Source organism: Equus przewalskii, chromosome 21 (genome assembly GCF_037783145.1).
Source record: "Equus przewalskii isolate Varuska chromosome 21, EquPr2, whole genome shotgun sequence".
Classification (NCBI taxonomy): domain Eukaryota; kingdom Metazoa; phylum Chordata; class Mammalia; order Perissodactyla; family Equidae; genus Equus; species Equus przewalskii.
Genome location: NC_091851.1, coordinates 33,984,711 through 34,006,928, shown reverse-complemented (window position 1 = coordinate 34,006,928; position 22,218 = coordinate 33,984,711). Strand labels below are relative to the sequence as shown.

General features: G+C 47.5%; 1 protein-coding gene and 1 long non-coding RNA gene across 2 annotated transcripts; one reads left to right on the top strand and one right to left on the bottom strand.

Annotated features, from left to right (window-relative positions):
• The first annotated feature begins 3,807 nt into the window (after window positions 1-3,807).
• TOMM34 (translocase of outer mitochondrial membrane 34) lies at window positions 3,808-22,189 on the top strand. The gene is made up of 7 exons (XM_008529633.2): window positions 3,808-4,337; window positions 8,701-8,800; window positions 9,963-10,115; window positions 13,136-13,305; window positions 16,484-16,631; window positions 20,948-21,074; window positions 21,318-22,189. Exons 1-7 carry the CDS (start codon window positions 4,211-4,213, stop codon window positions 21,420-21,422), a joined length of 930 nt encoding a protein of 309 aa, XP_008527855.2. The 5' UTR covers window positions 3,808-4,210; the 3' UTR covers window positions 21,423-22,189.
• Window positions 17,434-19,172, bottom strand: LOC139078081 (uncharacterized). The gene is made up of 2 exons (XR_011530837.1): window positions 18,973-19,172; window positions 17,434-18,468 (listed from the first exon to the last, which is right to left on the bottom strand). It is a non-coding gene; the product is annotated as an uncharacterized lncRNA (long non-coding RNA).
• Window positions 22,190-22,218: the final 29 nt, after the last annotated feature.

The following is a 22,218-nucleotide window of genomic DNA, read 5'->3' as shown; positions in this document are numbered from 1 at the left end:
AGCTAACGTCTGCCACCAATCTTCTTCTTTTTGCTGAAGAAGACTGGCCCTGAGCTAACATCTGTGCCTGCCCATCTTCCTCTATTTTATATGTGGGACGCCTACCACAGCGTGGCTTGACCAGCAGAGCTTCAGTCTGCACCCGGCATCCGAACCAGCAAACCCTGGGCCGCCGAAGCAGAACTTAACTGCTGTGCCACTGGGCCCACTGCCTTTCTTAAAATTGGATTATTTCCTTATTATTGAGTTTTTAGAGTTTTTGAATGTTCTGGATGCAAGTCCTTTATCAGATATGTGATTTACAAACATTTCCTGGGGATTGTCTTTTCATTCTCTTAACAGTCTCATTCAAAGAATAGAAGTTCTTAATTTTTTCTAAGTCCAGTCTATCCTGTTTTTTTCTTTTATGGATCATACTTTTGATGTCATACCTAAGAAATCTTGGGGAGGAGACTGACCCTGCAGGCTCACTTCCCAGGTCCCCATGTCAGCTGACCAGCCAGCAGTACTAGGAGACAGAGGGTGGGAGTAAGAGAGAAGCCAGACTCTTTTTCTGCCTTCTTTGCCTCTGATCAAGTATCTAGCAGTGACTTTGTCTTCAGCTCCTCCTAGGCAGGCCTGACTTGGTTCCAGCTTCCACTCTAGTGCCACCTCTGAACTCTGTTAATATCACCACTTCCCTTTTATGTTCAAGTCCTAGGCATCCTAGTGACTTCCTGCTATTGCTGTCCTTTGGGCTGCCTCACTGTCACTTGTGAAACTAATTCCCTGCCTTAAATTCTCATTGTTTCAGTCTTCCCTAAGCCGTCTTACTCAGATTGTGTTTTTAGGTTAGACCATCACTGACACACCTGAGTAGAAAATTATCCAGAACTGTAAATTGACAAATTATGACACTGTTTATACTTCTTTCCCCAAGACTAATTGTTTTTGGCCTTATGATTTGGAATCAGCATATAAGAGCATTGGCTGAGCCTGGCTCACTCAAATGAAATGTTATGCTTATCCTGATTCTAACACATCTTGACTTGCCAGTGTCTTTCAACCAAGGAAGGCAGAGGTATTGTTTAAAGAAACTATTGATTAACCCTGAAAAGAAGTGTTTAAACAAAAAAAATTTTTTAAGTATTTGTCCAGTAATAATGTCTGTGGATATTACCCCACTAAGGAGACTATGGCTGTAATATCTATTCCTTCCCCAGTGGAACTGAATACATATGACATGTGGCTTTGATGAGGTGGTTAGCTCTGAGGGAGATGAAAATCTTAAGAAATGTTAAAAAGCCATCTCCTGCCAAAAAGTGGGTAGAACCCAAATGTCCATCAACTGATGAATAGGTAAACAAAATGGAATATTATTTGGCGATAAAAAAGGAATGAAGTTGTGATACATGCTACAACATGGATGAACCTGGAAAACCTTATGCTGTGTGAAAGAAGTCGATCACAAAAGATCATGTATTGTATGATTCAATTTATATGAAATGTCTAAAATAGGCAAATCTATCAGAAAGTAGATTAGTGGTTGCCTAAGCCTGGCATGGGGGAATAGGTGAATTGGGTATGATGATTAAAGGGTGTGGGGTTTCATTTTGGTGTGATGACAATGTTTTAAAACATTGTAGTGATGACTACACAACTCAGAATATACTAAAAACCATCAAATTTTACACTTTAAATGGGTGAATTACATGTCATGCGAATTATATCTCAATAAAGCTGTTTTTAAAAAGTCACCTCCTCCCGGAAGTCTTCCCTATTCTCCTCTGTCTCCCCCCAATTTCTCCCTCCCCCAAATTCCTTCAATCCTGCTTTTATCAGTCCTGGCATTTATGGGAAGCATTGTGGGGAGGGATTTCCAGTTATTAATTGCTGTGTAAGAAACCACTTTCAAAGTTTAGTGGCATAAGACAACAACAATCTTTCTTTCTCTCTCATAAATCTACAGTCTGAGCATGGCTCAGCAAGGAAGCCTCATTTCTACTCCATGGTGTCAGCAAGGGTCACTCAGCATTTAGACGGATCCCTGTCCAAAATGCCTCATTCACACTGCCGAGAAGTTGGTGCTGGCTGTTGGCTGGGAGCTCACTTGGTGCTGGGAGTAGGCGACTCTCTATTTTCTTCAGCCCCCTCACAGGATAAAGGCTGAGTTCTAAAGTCTTATTTCTGAGGAAGAGCCAGGAAGAAGCTGTAGTGCCTTTTAATGGCACAGCTTTGGAAGGTGCATAATGTCATTTCCACTGTCAAGGAGGCCCCAAAGGCCCACCCAGTTTCCAGGAGAGTAGACACACTCCATCTCTTGATGAGGGAGTAGCGAGGTTCTGGAAGAACTGGATGACTGGGAATATTGTTTTAGCTATCTTTGGGAAATACAACTTGCCACAGGTGTACTTGTCTGGAATACCACTTAGAACATATTCACTTGCAAGCGACTGAGAAAGAAACATCTCAATGGTGGCTTAAGTCACCATGGCATTTGTCGTTTATTAAGAAGAAGTCCAGAAATGACCAGCTCTAGACTTGATTCAATGGCTCAACAATGTCAATTTCATATTTCTCCTCCCGTCCTACTCAGCCTGGTGGCTCTTCATACTTGTGCTTATTGCCTGACGGTTGCAAAATGGCTACCACACCTTCAGCTATCATGTCCTTAACTCAATACGGTCCAAAGCAGAAAGAGCAAAAAAGGCTATTTCCAAGTCCTATACCTCTTTCTTATGAGGAGAGAAAACCTTTCCCACAAGTACCCTGCAGACATTATCTTATCTCATTGGCCAGATCAGGGTCACATGTTCACCCCTTGGCCAATCACTGGCAAAAGAGAATGAGATTATTGGGATTGCTTTAGAGAAATCCTGATTCATTTCCTGGGCCAGGAGAATCTCGGGCAAAATTTCGACCTCTGGAAGCAAAGATACAGGCTGTTAAATAGGTAACCAGCAGGGTGTGCACCTCATCTGGCTTCCCCATCACATAAGAGTTCATTCTTTCCTCTTGTGTGGGGCTTGTGCTGGGCTGAGGGGATTCAGATGGAGCAGCCACCCAACCTTCAGAAAGTTTACTTTCTGATTGGGTTAAAAGTTTACACAAATCATTACAACTAAATTCCTGAGGGCAGAGACCAGGTCTTTGTCAACAAACCCTTAGACGTGCACGTTGGGTGCCAGATCCTATTAGGTCTTGGGGAGGCAAAGATAAAGAAGACCTACTTCCTGCCTTTAAAGACCTCACAGTCTTTGAGAAAACTGTACACTGACAACTAGAGTGATACGCGCCAAATAAGGGATGAACCCCTGGGAGCGATAGGAGCAGAATGACATGGTGGAGGAGTGGAAGAGGAGTCAGGAAAAGCTTTCAGAGGAGATGATGTTTGAATTGATTATAGGTTGAGGCACCATTAGGCAAGAGACAAAGTGTTTGGAAAAGAATTCCAGGAGGAGGGGCGAGCATATGCAAATATCAGGAGGCGAGAGAAACAGCATAATATGGGCAGGTAGCAACAAGCAGTTAAAAAAAAAAAAGGAGTATTAAGTGGGACAGAGCGAAGTCAGATGGGGCTGAAGATAAGCTGAAGTTTCCATCAGCGAAAGATCATCAGTCTATCAGTGCGTTCATTTATTACATCAGTATCTCCAGAGCACTAGGTGCCAGTTAGTGTCCAGCCTCAGTGCCTTCGCACTTGCTATCCGTCTGTCTGGAACATCAATCCCTAAATCTTCTCAGGTCTCTGCTCAACATCAGTCCCTGAGAGACGCCTCCCCGATCTTCCTTATGGTAAACAGTCCCCACGTGGTCACTTCCTACTGCGTTACAGTTTTGTTTTCCTTACAGCACTCATGACACTATGAGATTATCGTCTTCATTTGCTCATGAGTTAACTAGCTGTCAGGTCCCACGAGAACGTAAGCTCCACGCGAGCAGTGACTGGCCTCTTTCCGTTTCATCCACAGCGGTCCAGCACCCCAAGGCACCCAGCGAGGCTGCAGGACCGACCCTTCCGCGCTTCGGGACCGTAAGTTCCCAACTGAGCACGCGCGCAGGGGCCCGGGCTCTACGGGCCTCGGGTTCGCGCAGACTCCGCCCCCCGCTCTGCCCCGCCCCCTCCGGGCCAGGTTAGGGGTCAGACCCGGCAACCTGCAGCCGGTGCTTCTGGCAGAACGCTGTTCCCCACGAGGGACGGAGGCGCCCCCGTTTGCCGGCCGGCCCCGGGATGGCCCCCAAACCCTCGGACTCGGTGGAGGGGCTCCGCGCCGCCGGCAACCAGAGCTTCCGCAACGGCCAGTTCGCCGAGGCCGCCGCGCTCTACAGCCGCGCGCTGCGGGCGCTGCAGGCGCAAGGTACGGCCCTGGCCCCGTCTACCCCCGGCCCCGCTCCAGGTCCCCCACCCCGGCTGCCCAGACCTCGCCCGCTCCTGCCTCCCGGGGCCTCCTAGCCCCGGCCCACTGGCCCCCGGGCCCTCCCACGCCCATCCTGCCCCTGCCCTGCTTTGGCATCCTACTAGAAACTTCCTTGGCCCTTTCTTTCCGTCTTTAAAAGAAATTGTAACATGGTTTTCTTTCTTTCTGTTTTCACTTCATGTCATATCAGAAACGTATTTCCATATTAATAGATGCTTTATAACTTTTTTTTTGGTATAACTTTTTTATTGGTGGTAAAAAACACAACATTGACTTTACCGTCTCAACTATTTTTAGGTGTAGAGTGTATTCACTTGTGCTACAGTGCGATCTCTAGAACTTTATCATCTTGCAGCACTGAAACTCTACACTCACTAAACACTAACATGCCCCCCCACACACGTTGGTTTCCACCTTTCTACTTTCTGTGTCGATGATTTTGACTACAGTCTGCCATCCGTATCCGCGGGTTCGGCGTCGCTGGATTCAACCCAACTCGGAGTCAGCCACCCTCAAATGGAAAGGCCTACGATGGTTGCATCTGTACTGGAGATGTACACACTTTTTTTCTTGTCGTTATTCCCTAAGCAATACAGTGTAACAACTATTTACATAGCATTTACATTTGTTTGGTCTTATAAGTAATCTAGAGATGATGTAGAGCATACGGCGGAATGCGCAGTGGGTTATATGCAAATGCTATGCCATTTTATGTAAGAGACTTGAGCATCTGTGGATTTTGGTATCCACAAAAGTCCTGGAACCCATAACACCCAGATACTGAGGGACAGCTGTGCGTTACATACTTCAAATGAGTGAAAAGATACAGTATTTGCCTTCTGTGACTGGCTTATTTTGCTTAGCATAATGTCCTCGAGGACTTTAGAATCCATGTTGTAGCATGTGACAGGATTTCCTTTTCTGAGGTGGCGTAATAGTCTATTGTAAGGATATACTGCGTTTTCTTTATCCATTCATCTGTTGACGGACGTTTGGATTGCTTCCAACTCCTGGCTATTGTGAATAAGCCTGTGATGAACATGGGTGTGCCAATATCTCCAGGATCCTGCTTGTTTTTGGAAATATACCCAGAATGGGATTACTGGATCAGATAGTAATACTATTTTTAACTTTGGGGGAACCTCCATACTGTCTTCCATAAGGGCTGCACCATTTTACATTCCCACCAACAGTGAACAATGTATCCAACTTCTCAGCATCCTCACCAACACTTGTTATTTTCTGTTCTTTTATGGTGGCCATCCCGATACCTGAGAGCTGCCTGCTTTTTAACTGTCCTGGTGGCCCCCATCCTAAGTTATTCAGGCTTCATTCTGATCCCTGAGGATATAATTCAACCCTCCTTCTCCTCAACCATTCAATCTTCAGTTAATATTTGTTGAGCACCTATATGTACTGAGTATATAACAAGACAGAGAAGGTCCTTTTTCTCAAGGATTGTACATTCTTGTTCTTTGTTGGGGATGGGGCGTGGATCTTAAGCTAGTAGATCAGTAAACAAGTCTGATAGCGATTAGGGTTGTGAAGAAGACAGATTTGGTGATGTGACAGAGTTGACTGGGGAGCTCCTTTAGAGTGGGATGTCAAGAACAACTTCTTTGAAGAAGTGACATTTGAGGTGATGTCTGAATGATGAGAAGAAGCCAAGGGCGCAAAGTTTTGGGTGCTGAGCCTTCCAGGTGGCGGAAACTGTAGTTACAAAGGCCCCCAGCAGAAGCAGCATGGTGTGTTCTAGGAGCCAAGGCATCATGAGCCAGGGAGAAGTAAGCCTCGAGGCCAGTCAGATGGCAGAACCTTACCGTATGGGCGTTTCACAGAGGAGGCTGTGGGAAGGCGTGTGGATTGTATTCCCTGATGGGAAGCTGCTCGAGAGTTTTAAAGAGAGGAGTGGCGTATTCTTGTCAGTTCTCCCAGCCTCTGGCTGCTTTCAACCAACCACCACCCTCTACCTGAAACCTCTCCTCCGGAGGGTCTTACCCAGCAGCCCGCATTGGCCCCCTTTTCTGTAGTTCCTGTTTCCCTTTGCCTGCCTTCGCTTTCTCAGCTAGCATTTGGCAAGTGCTTTACTGTATGCTAGACATTATTATCCACTTTCATCTTCATACTAACCTATGGATAAGACACTTAGAGATGAGGAGTCCAGAAGAGTAAATTGCCTACCCTGGGGTGACACAAGGAAGACACGTCAGAGGCAGGGTTTGAATATGGGCCTGTCTGATTCCCACGGCCAAGTTTTTAATCATTTTGCTAGACTTCTCCCCAGATCTTCTCTAAATTCCAGTCTTTTTTGTTTGACTGTTTGCAGTTTCAAGCCACTCTTTTGCCCCCATCTGTTTTGCTAGAACACTCCCCTTTAGGTTCATCTCCTCGTCTCAGCCCCACTTGATGAAGTTGCTGAGGAGTCTTGATATTTTTGCCTTTTTCTTTCCTCCTACCCCAGCTGGCCTGGAAAAGCTTGTGCGTTTGTGTGGATTTATTTTGGGTCCCTGGAAGAGCTAGCCTGGTGTCTAGGTTTAGTGGGGGACCAGTTTGGTTCTGATCCTGCTACTGATTTTCTGGGTAGTTTATGAGCAAGTCCCTTGATTTCTCCGATCAGTTTTCGTGATCTTGCAAGGAGAGCAGGGAGCAGCCTGACACGGTGAACCCTGCCCGCGCGTCTGTGAAGTGATATCTTCGTGTGATAGGTGAGCCCCTGCCATCAGAGGGATTAGGTGACTTGATCCCAGGCTGCACTGTAGGTTCTGATGCCCTTTCCACCACACCAGGGCTGTTTCTGGGCAACCGTGCTCTGGGGACTTGAGATAGATTACAAGTTTTGAGTCCTTAAGGGCAGGGGTGTATCTTACTTATCTCTGTATTTTGCTGTCTCACTCAGGGCCTGGCAAAGTAAGAAAAAAAGGTCATTATTTTCTTATGCTTGTTATTATTGGTATTGAATGAAAGATATCATGCATCAGTATGGTAATATGATACTAAGTGAAAAAAGGCAAGTTGCAGAAGGAGAGGCAATATGATACCACATTAAAGCTTATCTTTTAAAGGAAAAGCTTTAAAGGATATAAAACGATATATTATCTTGTATGATTCCATATAACATAAATGTAGACAAACGTGCATGAGAATGTTACATACCAGCTTCAGGATTGTGCTGACTTCGAGGGTTTATGGAGGGAGCCAAGGGAGAAGGATGGGGAGGGGTGGAGCTTTAGCCATGTTAAAAATAGAAAAGGTCGAAAACAAATAGAATGTATGCCAAGTCTAGTGATGGATTCCGAGTATCTTTTATTCTCTTTTCTATGCGTTTCAAAATTTTCAGAAGAGAGCTTGTTTTCCATTCTTTTGTGTGTGTGTGAGGAAGATTGGCCCTGAGCTAACATCTGTGCCAATCTTCCTCTCTTTTATGTGGGATGCCACCACAGCGTGGTTTGATGAATGGTGCTAGGTCCGCGCCTGGGATCTGAACCTCCGGATCCCGGGCCACCAAAGTGGAGCACATGAACTTAACCACTATGCCACAGGGTGGCCCTTGTTTTCCATTCTTTAAGAAATTCATTTGGAATTCTATTCCTAGGAATAGAATTACTGGATAAATACTTATTAGTTTCCAGTTGTTTGTTTACTTGTTTTAATTATGGCCCATCTAGTAGGTATGAAGTGGTTGAAAAATTATTTTTAAAAATGAAAATCACCGTGGCCACAATAAAGGTCTTGAGCTTCTGAGATTCCTGAGGGTAAGGACTTCCTTTAGGGAAATGTCTGATGATTCTCCTCCCCACTGGGTAGCTTGAGTCCTTTCCCTGAGTAAGTTCTCCCCAGTCCTGTGAGACCCAGAAGACCAGGCAGAATTAGTCTTTTATGTCCCCACAACACTTGTTCAGGCCATTTATCATGTTGTTCTTTCTCCTTTTTAAAATTTGGTTTGCATGCTTTTTGTAATAAAATTAACACACACACACACACCCAAGTGGTTACAGCATAGAATTCTTTGCTACAGAAGCCATCTATTTCATGTTATCTTTTGCCTGGTACCAAGTTCAGTGCTGGAGTGAGTGAATGAGAAGACGCTTAGTTCCCTGTGACTGGCAGGAAGCTCGGTGTTTTCGCTCCCATGTAAGAGTGACAGACTTGCCAGCCCATTGGACCAACAAGCCTGATCAGGTTACAGTCACCTCTGTTTCCTTTTACCAAAGCCTGGAGAGCTCAGGGTGTGAAATGCGCCCGGTGTCCCCAGGCATCTGTTTCCCAATCTGTTAATCTAGTGCTTCTGCTTCCACCTGGGCAGCTTCTTCGAACCCTGAAGAAGAAAGCATTCTCTACTCCAACCGAGCAGCGTGCCACTTGAAGGATGGAAACTGCACAGACTGCATCAAAGACTGCACTTCGTAAGTGGTCCGGGGGAACTCGGGGTACCTGATGGTCTTGGAAGAGGAGGCTGGGTTTTTCTGGCCTATTTCTTCTTTGGTCTGATCCCACCAGTTACATCTGTGACACACTGGGAGGTGTAGCTAAGTATCACCAGGTCACTGACAATAGGAGGCTCTACTTGGTCCTTGTGGCCCCTGACTTGTATCTTTGGAGTCTTGGCTGTGCTGCTGAAAAAAGAGTAGGGTGGCCACTTAGAAGCAGGCCTTAAAGTCTGTGTGAGATTTGGGACCTGGGGATGAGGTTGACTTGCAGACTGGTGACTAGCTTGCCCAGGTTTTTTTCTAAGGTGGATGTGTGTGTGAGAGAGAGGAAGGGAGGCAGGGAAAGAAAGAGGGGTAGAGGTTAGTAGATAGCCTTGAAAGAAGCAAGGAGAAAGGAGAAAATGATATCCATCAATGAGCAGGTAGGGAGGACATTAAACAGTTTTTCATACTCAGTTCTTCTTCGACCCAGTCTGATTGCCTTCTTTCAACATCACTAAACTAGCACTCATGCCTCACCGTGTTCTCGTATCCTGGGACAGTGCCTTAGATTCATGCCCTGGTGATAGCTGGCAGAGGAGCAGAGGTGAGCGTGCTCACGGAGCCTGTGCTAAGTTGACTCGTACCAGGCGCTGTGCTAGGTTTCCTTCTTGGAGTGCCCGTGACCACTCTGGGGGGTAAGTTTACCGTCCTTCCCAGGCTGGAACTGGGTTGTGGAGGATTGAGGTGTAAAGTGATTTGCCTGGGGTCACATGGTTAGTGGCAGAAGTGGGATTCAGACACCACTCCATCTGACCCCAAAGCCTGTTTGTTATTCCCACCAGGCCACAACTCTGTAGAGTTACACAGAAGCATGAAAGCTACAGGCACTTGTTCTTGATTTGGGACATTGCAGCTATGAAAATTGATGCATATGCACACAGATTTCACAGCATTAGTCATTCTCTGCCCTCTTTCTCTTCTCCACTTCAGTCTAAGTTGAAAAGTCCCTCTTCTGTGGTTTGACATTTTTAGCAGTATCTCTCCGCCAGAACTGACCTCCTATATATTGAATGCTGCTGATGACCCTGCTGGGAAGCGCTGCAGGGGTAGCCCTGGTGGCTCAGCCACCAAATGACATTTCTGCCTCCTGCTGTAGAGCACTGGACTTGGTTCCCTTTGTCGTGAAGCCCCTGCTGCGGCGGGCATCGGCCTACGAGGCTCTGGAGAAGTACCCGCTGGCCTATGTCGACTACATGACTGTGCTGCAGATTGATGGCAGTGTGACAGCGGCCTTGGAAGGCATCAACAGGTGAGCCCAGTCTTACTGTGGACGTCTCTCGGAAACTCCCTGTCCTCCTTAATTGGCTTGTGACTCTTGCTGTGGCCGTCCTCTCGCAGGGGATCCCTCTAGGCTAGGCTTACAAACTCCTAATGAGCATGTGGGGACGTGTGGAAGGAGAATCTGCTGTTGTATTTAGCAGGTGTTTAAGGCATCAGCATTACTGAGGTTTGGGGTTTTTTGAGCCTAGATGCTCAAATTCATTCCCACAGTAATAATTTATTGAGCTACGTTTAAGGTATTACTCAAGGGTCACTGGGGAATACCAAAAAAAAAAAAAGAGAGATACAGACCCCACTGACTTCAGAGAGCTGACTAGAGCGGGGGAAGTAAGACACAAGCACAAGCAGCTGTGACATGAGGCTGTAGCGACATTATTTGTGGATATGCTTCAGTATGTTGTACTGCGACCCCTTCACAAGGCCCCTCAGATGAAATTTCTTTCTGGTCTTCTGAGCAGTTGTTTGTTTTTATCTCATGGGTGGCCTCATTTTGTAACCGATCACATTTCCCCTCTTTGCATGGTCTGCCAGAAAGCCAGACACCACACTAATAGCAAACCCTTAACAGGAGTTGATGGTATATATTTAGTGCATCATTTCTGGCTTGACTTGTTTTCTCTCAGCCTCCTTTTAGTTTCTATCATTCAACAAAATCTGCCACTTATGTGCCAGACTTTGCACTAGGGCCTGGGCTGATGACTGAGTCATACCTCTTCCTGCCCTCACAGAAGCATGGTCTCCATGGTCTCATGGAGAACACCCGTCAGTAAAAGGCAAGCACACTACGATGTGATGAGTGCCGTGGTAGGAGGCAGCACAGGGGGCTGTAGGGGCAGAAAGGAGGCACCCAACCAGCTGGCGGGAGGCCAGAGAGGGCTTAACAGAGGAGGTGAGACAGAGATGAGTAGAGATCTGGGACTGGGAGCCAGCAAGGAGAAGGGGCAGTGTGTGTGAGGGGTGAGCAAGTGTGACGTATCAGGGGAATGGTGAGAAGTCCGTTTCACATGGTGCTGCAGGCAAGGAGCTCAGCTCAGGATGGGTGGTGATGCCAGGTCACACAGGGCCTGGCGTTTGGGGGCTTACACTTGATCCGAGCACAGTGATGCATCATGAAAGGGTCTTTAGCAGGGAGCAGCATGAGCAGATTTGAGAGAAAAGCTCACGGGCTGTCAGGTTGAAGGGTGACATGAAGGAGAACAGACTAGGAAGGGGGCGTGCAGTAATACAGAAGAGAAGGTGAAGATAGTGGACAGAGACTAGTGGAACCAATTCGGGACATTTAGGTAGTATTTCAACAAGCTTTGGTGATTGGGGGGTCATGAGAAGGGGAGACTAGAAGAGACATCAGTGGTTGACACGTTGAGTTGGAGGTGACCGTGGGAGATGAGACTAGAGATGTAAGGAAGGCAGTTGGGTATGGAGCAAAGGAGAAAAACCCAGGCCAGACATGCAGATTTGACAGTTATCAGCATAGAGGTGGATTGAGGTTGTGGGAGAAAACAAGACCACCCCAGCAAGTGTGTAGGGGAGGAGAATGGCACTTTGAGAAATTCCAGCATTTGAGGGCCTTACAGAAGAGCAGCAGCTAGAGTGGTGGGAGGAAACTCGGAGCATTTAGTGTATGAGGGAAGGAGTGTTTCCAGAAGGATGAAGACGTCATTCGTGTCAGCTGTTCCAATGCGCTTGCGTAGACCAAGGGTTTAGGAATGAAGTCATCGGTGATTGTCATGGAAGCAGTTCAGTGGAGTGAGAAGCCAGATGGCAGTGGGTTCAAGGAGTCTGGCTGTGAAGAGGCAGAGGAGTGTAGCTGTGATGGCAAAGGGGGGTCCAGGAGGGTTTTATTAAGTGAGGAAAGCGTTAAATGCTGATAGTTGGGGTCAGTATAGAAAAAGGTGACAATATAGGAGACGGAGATGCTGGCTGAGTGTGGTCCCTGGGAGAGCTAGGCAGACATGGGATCCAGAGCTTAGGTGGCCGAATTGGCCTTCTGTTGTGACAGGGAAACAGGAAGGGTTGGGTGCCCATGCAGGTAGGTTTGTATTTGGGGTACGAGGAAGCCTGGCCTGGAAAAGGAGGAGGGTTAGGGAACAGGGTTGAGGAGGGTAGGAGGTTTGAAATAGCTGGGCTGGTCCGAAAACCAGCTCTGGGGGCTTAGTCAGACCATGAATTTGTAGTGATATCAGTCTGTGTGGTTTTCATTCTAGTCGCATCAGTGCGTGGTTGTAGGAGCAGAAAAAGTGTGCAGTTGGCTGTATTCACTCATTCGACACTTACTTCCCAGCCCTTGTGGGTGCCAAGTGGTGTAGTAGGGTGCAAGAGATCAGTTAACAAACGGACACGGTCACTGAGGGGCATTGTAAGCAAGTGAGCTGGGCCTAGAAGCTGGGAGTGGGGAATGGGAAGGAAGAGATTGTTCTGGGTGGAGGAGAAAGCACGTGCAAAGGCTGGACCATCAGGATCAAGAGGGAATGTGGCACACGACAAAAATGGAGAGGGGGGAGGGGGCCAGAGCTCAGGCCCTGGTAGCCAAGGGAAATGGGAACCCCTGAAGGAGTTTAAAAAATTTGAGAATGACATAGATTTTCATGTTTTAAAAATCTCTGAGCATTATTCAAATGTCAGGTGCTTGCATGGCCTTCTAATAGCTTAAGAAAATATAAAACACGTGATTCTTTCTTGGGGCGTGTGTGGTCCTTTGGGGCTACAGTTTAGGTACACTTAACAAGGAACAGATCACCACTCTCAAGTTAACATAGTGTGACCAAGCAAGGGCCAGGGAGGGAGTGTCATGGTGGCCGCTCCGAGAAGACGTTGATGGGGGCAGGCTCCTCTTCCTTTCCTGCTGCATGTCAGAAAGATAGAAAGGATGGTTGAGAGCTGGGGAAGAGGATAACTCTGGCTCTCATACAGCTCCTTTGGGTTTATGAGAGGACAAGCATGTTCTTGACCCTGCTGGAAACCTCCGTGTGATCCTGCCTTCCTTTCCAGGATGACCAGAGCGCTCAGGGACTCACTGGGGCCTGAGTGGCGCCTGAAGGTGCCCTCTGTCCCTTTGGTGCCTGTTTCGGCTCAGAAGAGGTGGGATTATTTGCCTTCAGAAAACCACAAAGAGACAGCTAAAATCAAATCCAGAGAAACCACAACTGCAAAGAACAGAGGTAAGCTGTGACTTCCTGCCCAGAGAGTCGCAGGCTCCCTGTAGCCACTTTCTTTAGCGTAAGCCTGTAAAAATTGGCCTCGTGTCAGCTGAGTTATAAAAATCTTTTAAACAAAGTAAAAAACAAAGCAAAAAAGTCTTAGCCTCTTAGAGACTGATTCCTTACCTCTACAAAAAGGGCGCTGAGAAAACCTACCTACCCACAGCTGTAAGGATTAAGTGATAGGAGGCATGGTGAGCTCCCAGCCTGGCACACAGGTATATGTTGCTAGTTCCCTTCTCTTTCCTCTGACAGCATTTGGGGTGTAACATTTAGGGCGTTTTTGGTTGCAAGAACAGGAAATTCAATGTGGTAAAAATAATAAAGAGAATTTATTAGCTCATATAACTGAAAAGGTCAGAGTTCAGGTTCAGGCAAGGTTTGCTCCAGCAGCTCACTACATTATCAGACTCTGGCTCCATTTCTCTGTAATGGAGTGCTCTCTTTCAGCTCTCTTCTCTGGTGTGTGTCAGCTTTATCTTCTGGCAGTCTTCACTCCCAGGAGTAACACAGCTATAGCACTTCCTGACCTCACATCCACATACCAGGCCCCTGACCCAGAGGAAGGGAAAAAGCTTTTTTCTCTGATAGCTCCCTAAGAAAGAGGGGGTTTCTTCCCCCCAAATCCCTAGCTCACATATTTTCTCGATTTATTCTGGCCTCTTTGGTCACATGCCATTCCCTGAACTAGCCACTGTGACCAGTTGCCGAGATTCTGTGATTAGCTCAGCCCTAAGCCATCTGCCCCACCTCCACAGCTAGAGGGTGATGCCTCCCCAGGAACACACGCACTGTGTGCGTCCCTGGAGGAGGATGAATGGAGGAGGGAGGCCACAGCCAGGCAACCCCAAACAGGAGACTGTCCGCCTCAACTGTGTGAAACCAAGAGGCCATTCTTCAGGCAGGGGCTCACTCGGAGCTCTTACGGTGCTGCAGGGGCATTGTCCCAGCCCAGCAAGCTGGGTATATGGCGGATAGGGAGTACAGAGGGGTCAGGGCTAGAGCCTTGCTGTGGGGGTTAGAGGAGGGCAGGAGTTACTCCCCGTCCTGGGAGGAAACCTTCTAGCCAGGGGTAGCATTCACTCTGGCGTGTGGGAGCCTGGTAAGTGTCCCCCGCTCTACTGGAATGAAAACGTGGGGTGCTGATGAACTAGACGGCTTCCATGCACCTACCATGTATTTCATTCCTTCAGCGCCGCTGAGCCATACGTGTTCCAGGCTCTGTCCTAAGCACTGTGACAGGATGGGCATTCTTGGCCCTTGGGAAGCTCTCGGTCTAAGGAGAGACTGAGATGCATACACAGAGCATTTTGAAACACAAGAGCAAGAAGGAGTGTTTGAGAGTCCTTAGTGCTTGGGGAGTTCAAATAGGACCTGATGTAAGTGTGCGTGGGGAAGCCGGGGAAAGGCTCCTGGAGGAGGTGGCAGCGGAGGCGACAGGTTGAGGTGGACTGCACCTTGAAGGGTGAGTCTTCAGGTGGGAAGGGAATTCTGCCAGACGGTGGAGAGGGTCAGAGGAGGAAGTCCATGGGTGCTGGTGGTGAAGAGCAGGAGTAAGCGTGGCTGCAGCCTGTGGTGTGTTGCAGAGGCAAGATGAAACTGAAGATGTGTGTGCATGGCAGCCTGCTGGCTCTGCTTCTTGAGAAACTCATGCACATGAGCACAAGGAGACGTGTACGAGAATGTTCATAGCAGAGTGTTTGTAATAGCAAAACGCAACACTGGAAATAACCCAGATCTCCATACATAGGAGAGTGGATAAACCAGTTGTTCTTAGCAGTGAGAATGAATGAACTAGAACCACAGGCACATGCACCAAGACAGATGCATCTCAGGAATGTAATTGTGAGGGGAAACAAGAAAACCCAACTCATAGAAGGACACCTAGGATCATTTATTCCTTTCTGTGAAGTTCACAAAGTAAACGCATGGTTTATAGAAACTATCATGTATAGTTAAACAACCAGAAACGGGGGAAGGAAGCACAGAATTGGGGATTATGGTTCCCTCCACGGTGGACTGCTCTGGGGAGGGGCCCACAGGACTTAAAGGTCTCAGTAAATGCTCTGTTTCTTAAGGTGAGGGATGAGTTCAAGGGCGTTAGAATAAAACTAACACCCTTTTATTCCCAAAACCTTACCCTTGTCATGAATATTCAGTATTTTATAGGTTTTTCTTTTAAATTAACAAAGCAGGTGATATGGGAGCTGGGGCTGGAATGGTTCATTAGGGCCATGCAGTGAAAAGCCTGAAGCCGGGCTGAGCAGCGTGCACTTCCCCTTGTTCTCTCTCCTTGAAGGCTGGGGCCGAGCTGTGGGTGTAAGCTGAGGGAGGCTCAGCCCAGAAGAGAGATGAGGAAGAGCAGACTCGTTTGCCCTTTTCTGAAAGCCTGGGAGCTACACCCTTTCTTTACCAGACTTTTGTTTGAATACTTAATCTGGGCCGGCCCGGTGGCGCAGCAGTTAAGTTCGCACGTTCTGCTTCTCCGAGGCCCAGGGTTTGCCAGTTCGGATCCTGGGTGCAGACATGGCACCGCTTGGCACGCCATGCTGTGGTAGGCGTCCCACATATAAAGTGGAGGAAGATGGGCACGGATGTTAGCTCAGGGCCAGTCTTCCTCAGCAAAAAGAGGAGGATTGGCAGTAGTTAGCTCAGGGCTAATCTTCCTCAAAAAAAAAAAAAACTTATTCTACTGCTTTGAGTTTATAGGGTGTTCTGCACTTTGTTGGGTATTCTCAGATTTCATCCTGACAATAGCCGCGTGTGGCATAGGTGGTACCCCCATTGTACTGGTAAGGAAGTTGAGGTCCAAGGGTTAGGTAGGTCACACAAGATTCCAGCTGCTAAGTGGCAGTGTCAAGGCGGGAAGCGGGTTGCTTTCTATCTTGTATATGTTATATGTGCACATGTAAGCATGTTTCTATCAGGAGCCCCCAATCTCTTCCGAATGGAAAACTTTGAATTTCCCAGAAGCCGTTCATGAGCGGAACCACTCATCAGGGCGGGCGCTTCACAGCGGTGCGGGGAATCTCTGGGAAGAGGGTTGAGACGGCATAGAAGAGATGACGCCAAAGAGATCTTGTTGATCTCGTTTGGGCACCTGCTCCATGGTTTTTTCCTCTTCTGAATTTGTATCTAGTGCCTTCTGCTGGGGATGTGGAGAGAGCCAGAGTTCTGAAGGAAGAAGGCAATGAGCTTGTAAAGAAGGGAAACCATAAGAAAGCTATTGAGAAGTACAGTGAAAGCCTCTCGTTTAGTAACCTGGAATCCGCCACGTACAGCAACAGGTACCTCCGCTCAGCTGCTGGCCTGGGGGATTTCAGGACGGCGGACATTATGCCGCACGCTTCTCTTGGCCTGTGGTGGGCCCTTCATCCCAAGCAACTGGTCAGAATGTCACAGCTTAAAACATGCATTCACGCTACCTCACGCTGTGAGGCGTGTGTTGCCAGTGTCACCTCCTCTCTTAAAGGGGTAGAAACTGAGGGATGCCAGAGGGGAGCGTAGGCTTTGTCAGCCCCCTCCCTGGAATTTTCATTAACCACCCAGATTAGCTTATGATGTCAGTAAAAGCAGTGTGCTGCTAGGCAGACACAACCTCCACACGAGTCTCACAGCCTCTCCGCCTTCCCCTGCTCTCCCCCCACGGCCTCTCCAAGACCCTCTAGTTAGAAATTTGGGCACTGAGAGCACTAGGGCAGAACCCAGGGTGTAGGGTGACTGTTGCCTGGCATGGGAGCAACAGGAGAGGGTCCAGTCTAGCCTGAGGGGTTCGACTTGTGGGGCCGTAGAGGGTCTGTGCCCACGAGCTGCTGTCAGTGGGCAGTGATTCTGCTGACGGCGAGCCTGGGGTTGAGGCTCCTTGTCCCCTTGTTGTGTAGGAGTCACTGCTCTGTAACAGCACTTGAAGGTGTTGGTGGGAGATGGTCTTCTCGTTTTTAAGTCGAGAAAACCGAGGCTCAGAGCAGTAAGGGCTTTGCCTCAGCTCACCAGCCAGTGAATGGTGGACGCACAATTGGAACCCTGCTCCAATGAGATCTTTCTGTTAAGCTTGAAACACTCAGCAAGGGACCATATCCGATCCAGACATATCTTAGGAAACATTTATTATAAATCTGTTTCTTCTTCCCTACCAACACACACACATTGCTCTTTAGTTTAGAAATCTTAGTTCTATTATGGGCTCACTTCCTTATCCAAAACTCTTGGGATAAAATGTGATTCAGATTTTAGTAAGGTAATATACTGAGTCATGTCACACTCCCGCAGGGGCTAGGGCAGCATTTCTGCAGTGAAACATCAGGTGACGCCATGTTCACCTGGGGTGGTACCAAGGAAGACTAAGGAGCCTCACGTCAGCTCAGGACAGGTTTTGCTGCCAGATGAGTTGAAGAGAACTTTGAAAGTTTGGAATTTTGGACCTGTGGTTTTACCGGCTGATTGGACCAGGGGTGCCTCAGTCTACCAGGATGACTTGGAAGAAAGGGCTGCAGCCATTTGTCCCGTGTTTGTGCAGCAGTGTCTTCTAACTCCTCTGTCTCGGGCTCTCTGGCCTTGCTCACCTTATGCTGCTGGAGACCTCTATTAACCCATTTTCCTGGGTTACCACATTTGGGACAATGTTCTGTTCAAATACTGTTTTTCATGCAAATGTGTCTGTGCCGCACTGTTTTAATTACTGTTGCTTTGTAATATCTTGTAGGGCTGGTCTTTTCCTTCTTCTTAATCAGGGCATCCCTGCCTATTTTCCCAGGTTTGTTCTTCTAGCTAAACCTTAGGATCATTTTGACAAATTCCAAAAAGTATCTTGTTGGGCTTTTGGTTGTGGTTACATTGAATTTATAAAATTAACTTAGAGAGCTGATAAGTTGATACAAAACTGAATTTTCCTTCCATTGTGGCTGAAATGATAGCACATCCTGGATGCCGTTTTCATGCTCCACCTCGTGCAGAAGTATCAGTATGGATCAGTGCATCATCTTAGTTCAGCTCTCTCTGTGTCCTGGGTGCCTGATATCCACTCAGGTACCTGGCACCTGCAACTGCCCAGGCCCTGAAGGACTCCAGAAGCGTCTCATTAGTACTCACAGCAATTCCTCAGGCTAGGTCATGGTCCCACTTTACCTATGAGAACACAGTTCGTAAAGATGAATTAATGAGCACCAACTTAAACAGCTAATACGTGGTAGAGCTGGGATGTAAGCCAGGTCCTTGTGACTACAAAGCTTGGGTTCCTTTTCACTCACTCATGTTATCTCCCAGACTCCTTTGTAGTAAAAACCCTTCTGACTGGATACACAATCATTCTGTTTACCAAAAGCCAACGGTGTTTATTTTATGGGCCAAAATTGTACATTTTTAACATCTTAATCTTTAGAAGTCAAATGTAGTCATTTTGAAGTCACCATACAGTACATGATGCTTATACTATGGTCGCTCTACTTCCCAGAAACTTGGCTAATGCTTTAAATTGCCAGAGCCAACAGGAGAAAACTTTAGTTTCCTTAGAATTCTTCCGTGTTCAAAGTTTAAATCAAGGACTGCTATTGTAAACCTTAGTGGCTTACAAACAGCCATTTTATTTTGCTCAGGATTTGTGAGCCAGGAATTCGGGGAGGCAGTTCTGACCTGGGCTCATTCAGGGTCAACAAGATGGTAGCCGGGGCTGGAGACAGCTAAAGGCTTCTTCTGCATGTCTGGCAGCAGGGCTGGGTGGCTCAGATGGCTAAGGGATGGAGCTGCTGCAGCAGGCTGGCACCTTTTCTCTCTCGGCAGCCTTCCTCACAGCATGGTGGCCTCAGGGTAGTTGGCTTCTCACATGGCAGCTCAAGGTTCTAAGAGCAATTGTTCCAGAGACCATGGCAGAATCTACAAGGCGTCTGTGACCTAGCCTTGGAATTCGCATCCCGTCCCTTCCTCTGTACTCTGTTGGTCAGAGCAGGCACAGAGCTTGCCTAAGTTCCAGGGGAGAGAACTTGGGACCCTTCAGTGGGAAGAGTGCCAAAGAATTTGTTCCTGCCCTTAAATAAAAGGGGAAGCTTTTTCTAATTTCTGAATTCCATGCAATCTCAATGAAAATACTAGAATTTTTTTCCTTTTATTTCATGATAATGATTCCAAAGTTTGTCAGGAAGAAATGAGAATAACAGCATAAGAGAATTTAGTGTATGATAAAGTGAGGGGAAAAGAGGGATTATCCAATGAATGGTGTTGGGTTGGCCGGATAAGAATTAAGCAAACCTGAACCCCTACCTCACTCCTTTTTTAACATAAATTCTGAGGGGATCACAGTTTCAAATGTAAAAAGTGAAACCATTATGTTCTTGGAGAAAATGTGGATTATTTTTCAGTGGGAAGGTACTCATATGGGGCAGAGGGAGGACCCACAGAGGTCATTAAAGGAAAAATTGGATAAATTTGATTTCACAAGATTAAAAGGCCTTATGTAAGGATATTCGGCTTTACCCATATTTAGAGCAGCTACATTAAAACAGTGAGACACTGTTTTCTTCCATATTGGCAGAAGTTAAAGCTTGAGACCAAGGTTGGCACAGTTGCAGGAAAATAGGCTCTTTCAATAGTTGTTCTCAAGAGTGTGGCTTTTTGGAGAGCGTTTTTGGCAAGAACAATAAAAATGTAAAACGCACCTATCTTTGGACCCAGCAGTCCCTCCTAATAGGCATCTAAGAGTTATGCACAAAGATGTTCATGGCAGCATCATTCATTTACAAGCTGGAAACAGTGAAAAATAGCTACCGATAGGCAATCAATAAAATAAATATGGTACATCCAGCTAAGTGAATGCTCTGCACCCAGTGAAACAGTGAGGTGGGATGGATGGACCACCTAACGAGCTCCAAGGAGTCTGTTTTGTTTTTAGTGACCATCTTTGGAGAAAAGGACTAGAATGAGGAAGATACACGCACACGCTTTTCCCCATAGATGTAGGATGTTTTATTGTATGGATCTACATGACTGTTTCTCCAACACTTTATTATGAAAATTTTCAAAATATAAGTTGAAAGAATTGTACATTCAATACCCGTATACCTATTATCTAAATTCATAATTAACATTTTGTTATATTTGCCTTATCACTATTTAGCCATCTATCAATCCATCTTATTTTCGAGGCATTTCAGAGCAAGCTGCAGACATCTTTACATCTTACCCCTAACATGTCAGGTGCATATCATTAGCGTCCAATATTCTTATGTTTGTTTTTTCTCAAGGTAGATAATTTTCTAATCTGTCAGGCGGAACGTTTCAGGAAGCCTTTATTTTGCTTCAGAGTACGGGATGGGAGAGGGAAGTAGACAGAATGATAGAACTAAACGAGTTCAGGACCTGGAGTCATTCGAACCCAGGTTGCATCCCAGGTCTGCCCCTCAGCGGTGGTGGTACCTTGGGCAAGTGCCTTCACCCCTCTGAGCCCGTGTTTTTCACCTGTAAAAAGGGGCTGGGGCTGTTGGGGGGATTGAAGATATAAAGTAACCAGCACAGAGGAAGTGATCCGCCACCGGAGAGCACTGCCAGACCAGCCCCTGGCTTGCGGGTGGCCTGAGAAGTGACTGAAACCTCCGAAATGGTCTCTCCCCATCAGAGCGCTCTGCTATTTGGTCCTGAAGCAGTACAAGGAGGCAGTGAAGGATTGCACAGAAGCCCTCAGGCTGAACGCGAAGAACGTGAAGGCGTTTTACAGACGGGCTCAGGCCTACAAGGCCCTCAAGGTAAAAAGATCCTGAGCAAAAGGCACCGGGTGGGGCGCAGCCGTGTGTGCCTGTGGGGGCGCTTCCAGAGCACAGCCCGGGCGAGGCCCCGTCCACCGCGTCTCTTCTCATCCCGGGGCTCCATGGAGCTCAGGGCAGGCCTACGGGCTGCGCTTGAAAACCCTCTGCCATCTCACAGCTGTCCCCACCCCCACAATGTCGCCTCAGTCGGGCACCGTCCCACACCCTTCTCTCTCCCATTAGGACTATAAATCCAGCCTTGCAGACATCAGCAGCCTCCTGCAGATTGAGCCCAAGAACGGCCCTGCACAGAAGTTGCGGCAGGAAATTAATCAGAACTTAAACTAGAAACCCAAAAGGAAGCAGGAGACCTCTGCCTGACCTCCTCCCCCTGGGAGCCAGCATGCTCCAGAGTGAGCTCTGAAGCACCCTCCTCTGCCCCTCAGAGAGATGAGGCCTCCCGACGCTTAAGAGGCTTTGCTTGTTCAAATTAAGCTGAGTTTGTCAAAAAAACCGGACGCTGTTTCGCTGGAAAGGTCCCTGCTAGAGCTGAAGCCCCATTCCCCATTCTCCCAGCGTCGGACAGCTGGCAGATCACACAGGTCCTCATCAGCAAAGCCCTCGGCTCTGTCCCTGCCCCACGCATGCTCCAGACCACGTGCCGCCCTTGTCTTTCCCCAGACCTGCCTCACTGTGCTTCATCTGAGCAAACTGAGCTGGGGGGGAGAAACTAGAAAACCCTGGCCCACCTACCCCCGAAGCAGCCTGTTGAGCTGGTTCTCCAGGGCTGCTGCCTCCTGCGTGGAGCTGCCTAAGTTGTTTCAAGAGCCCGGAGGTGTGGCTGCTCCTCCTGAAGGTGGGACAGCGAGGAGAGCCCTCTTGAAGGCAGTGTCCTTCCCGTCTGGGCAGGGACTTGCCTTGCAGCCCCCTCCAGGTTTCTTGGTTGTTTGTAACAAAGTTAATTTGAATGGAAGGGACTCCAATTTTGTTGAACTGCGTGTTTAAGCTATTGCATTAAACGTCTTTCTTCTACATAAATGTCTGCTGTACTTTCATTTATGCTTTTTCAGCTTTGTGCTTGGAACTGTGCAATAATAAAAGCTCCTGCTTACTGAGCATTCATCCATTCATTGAACCAATTTCA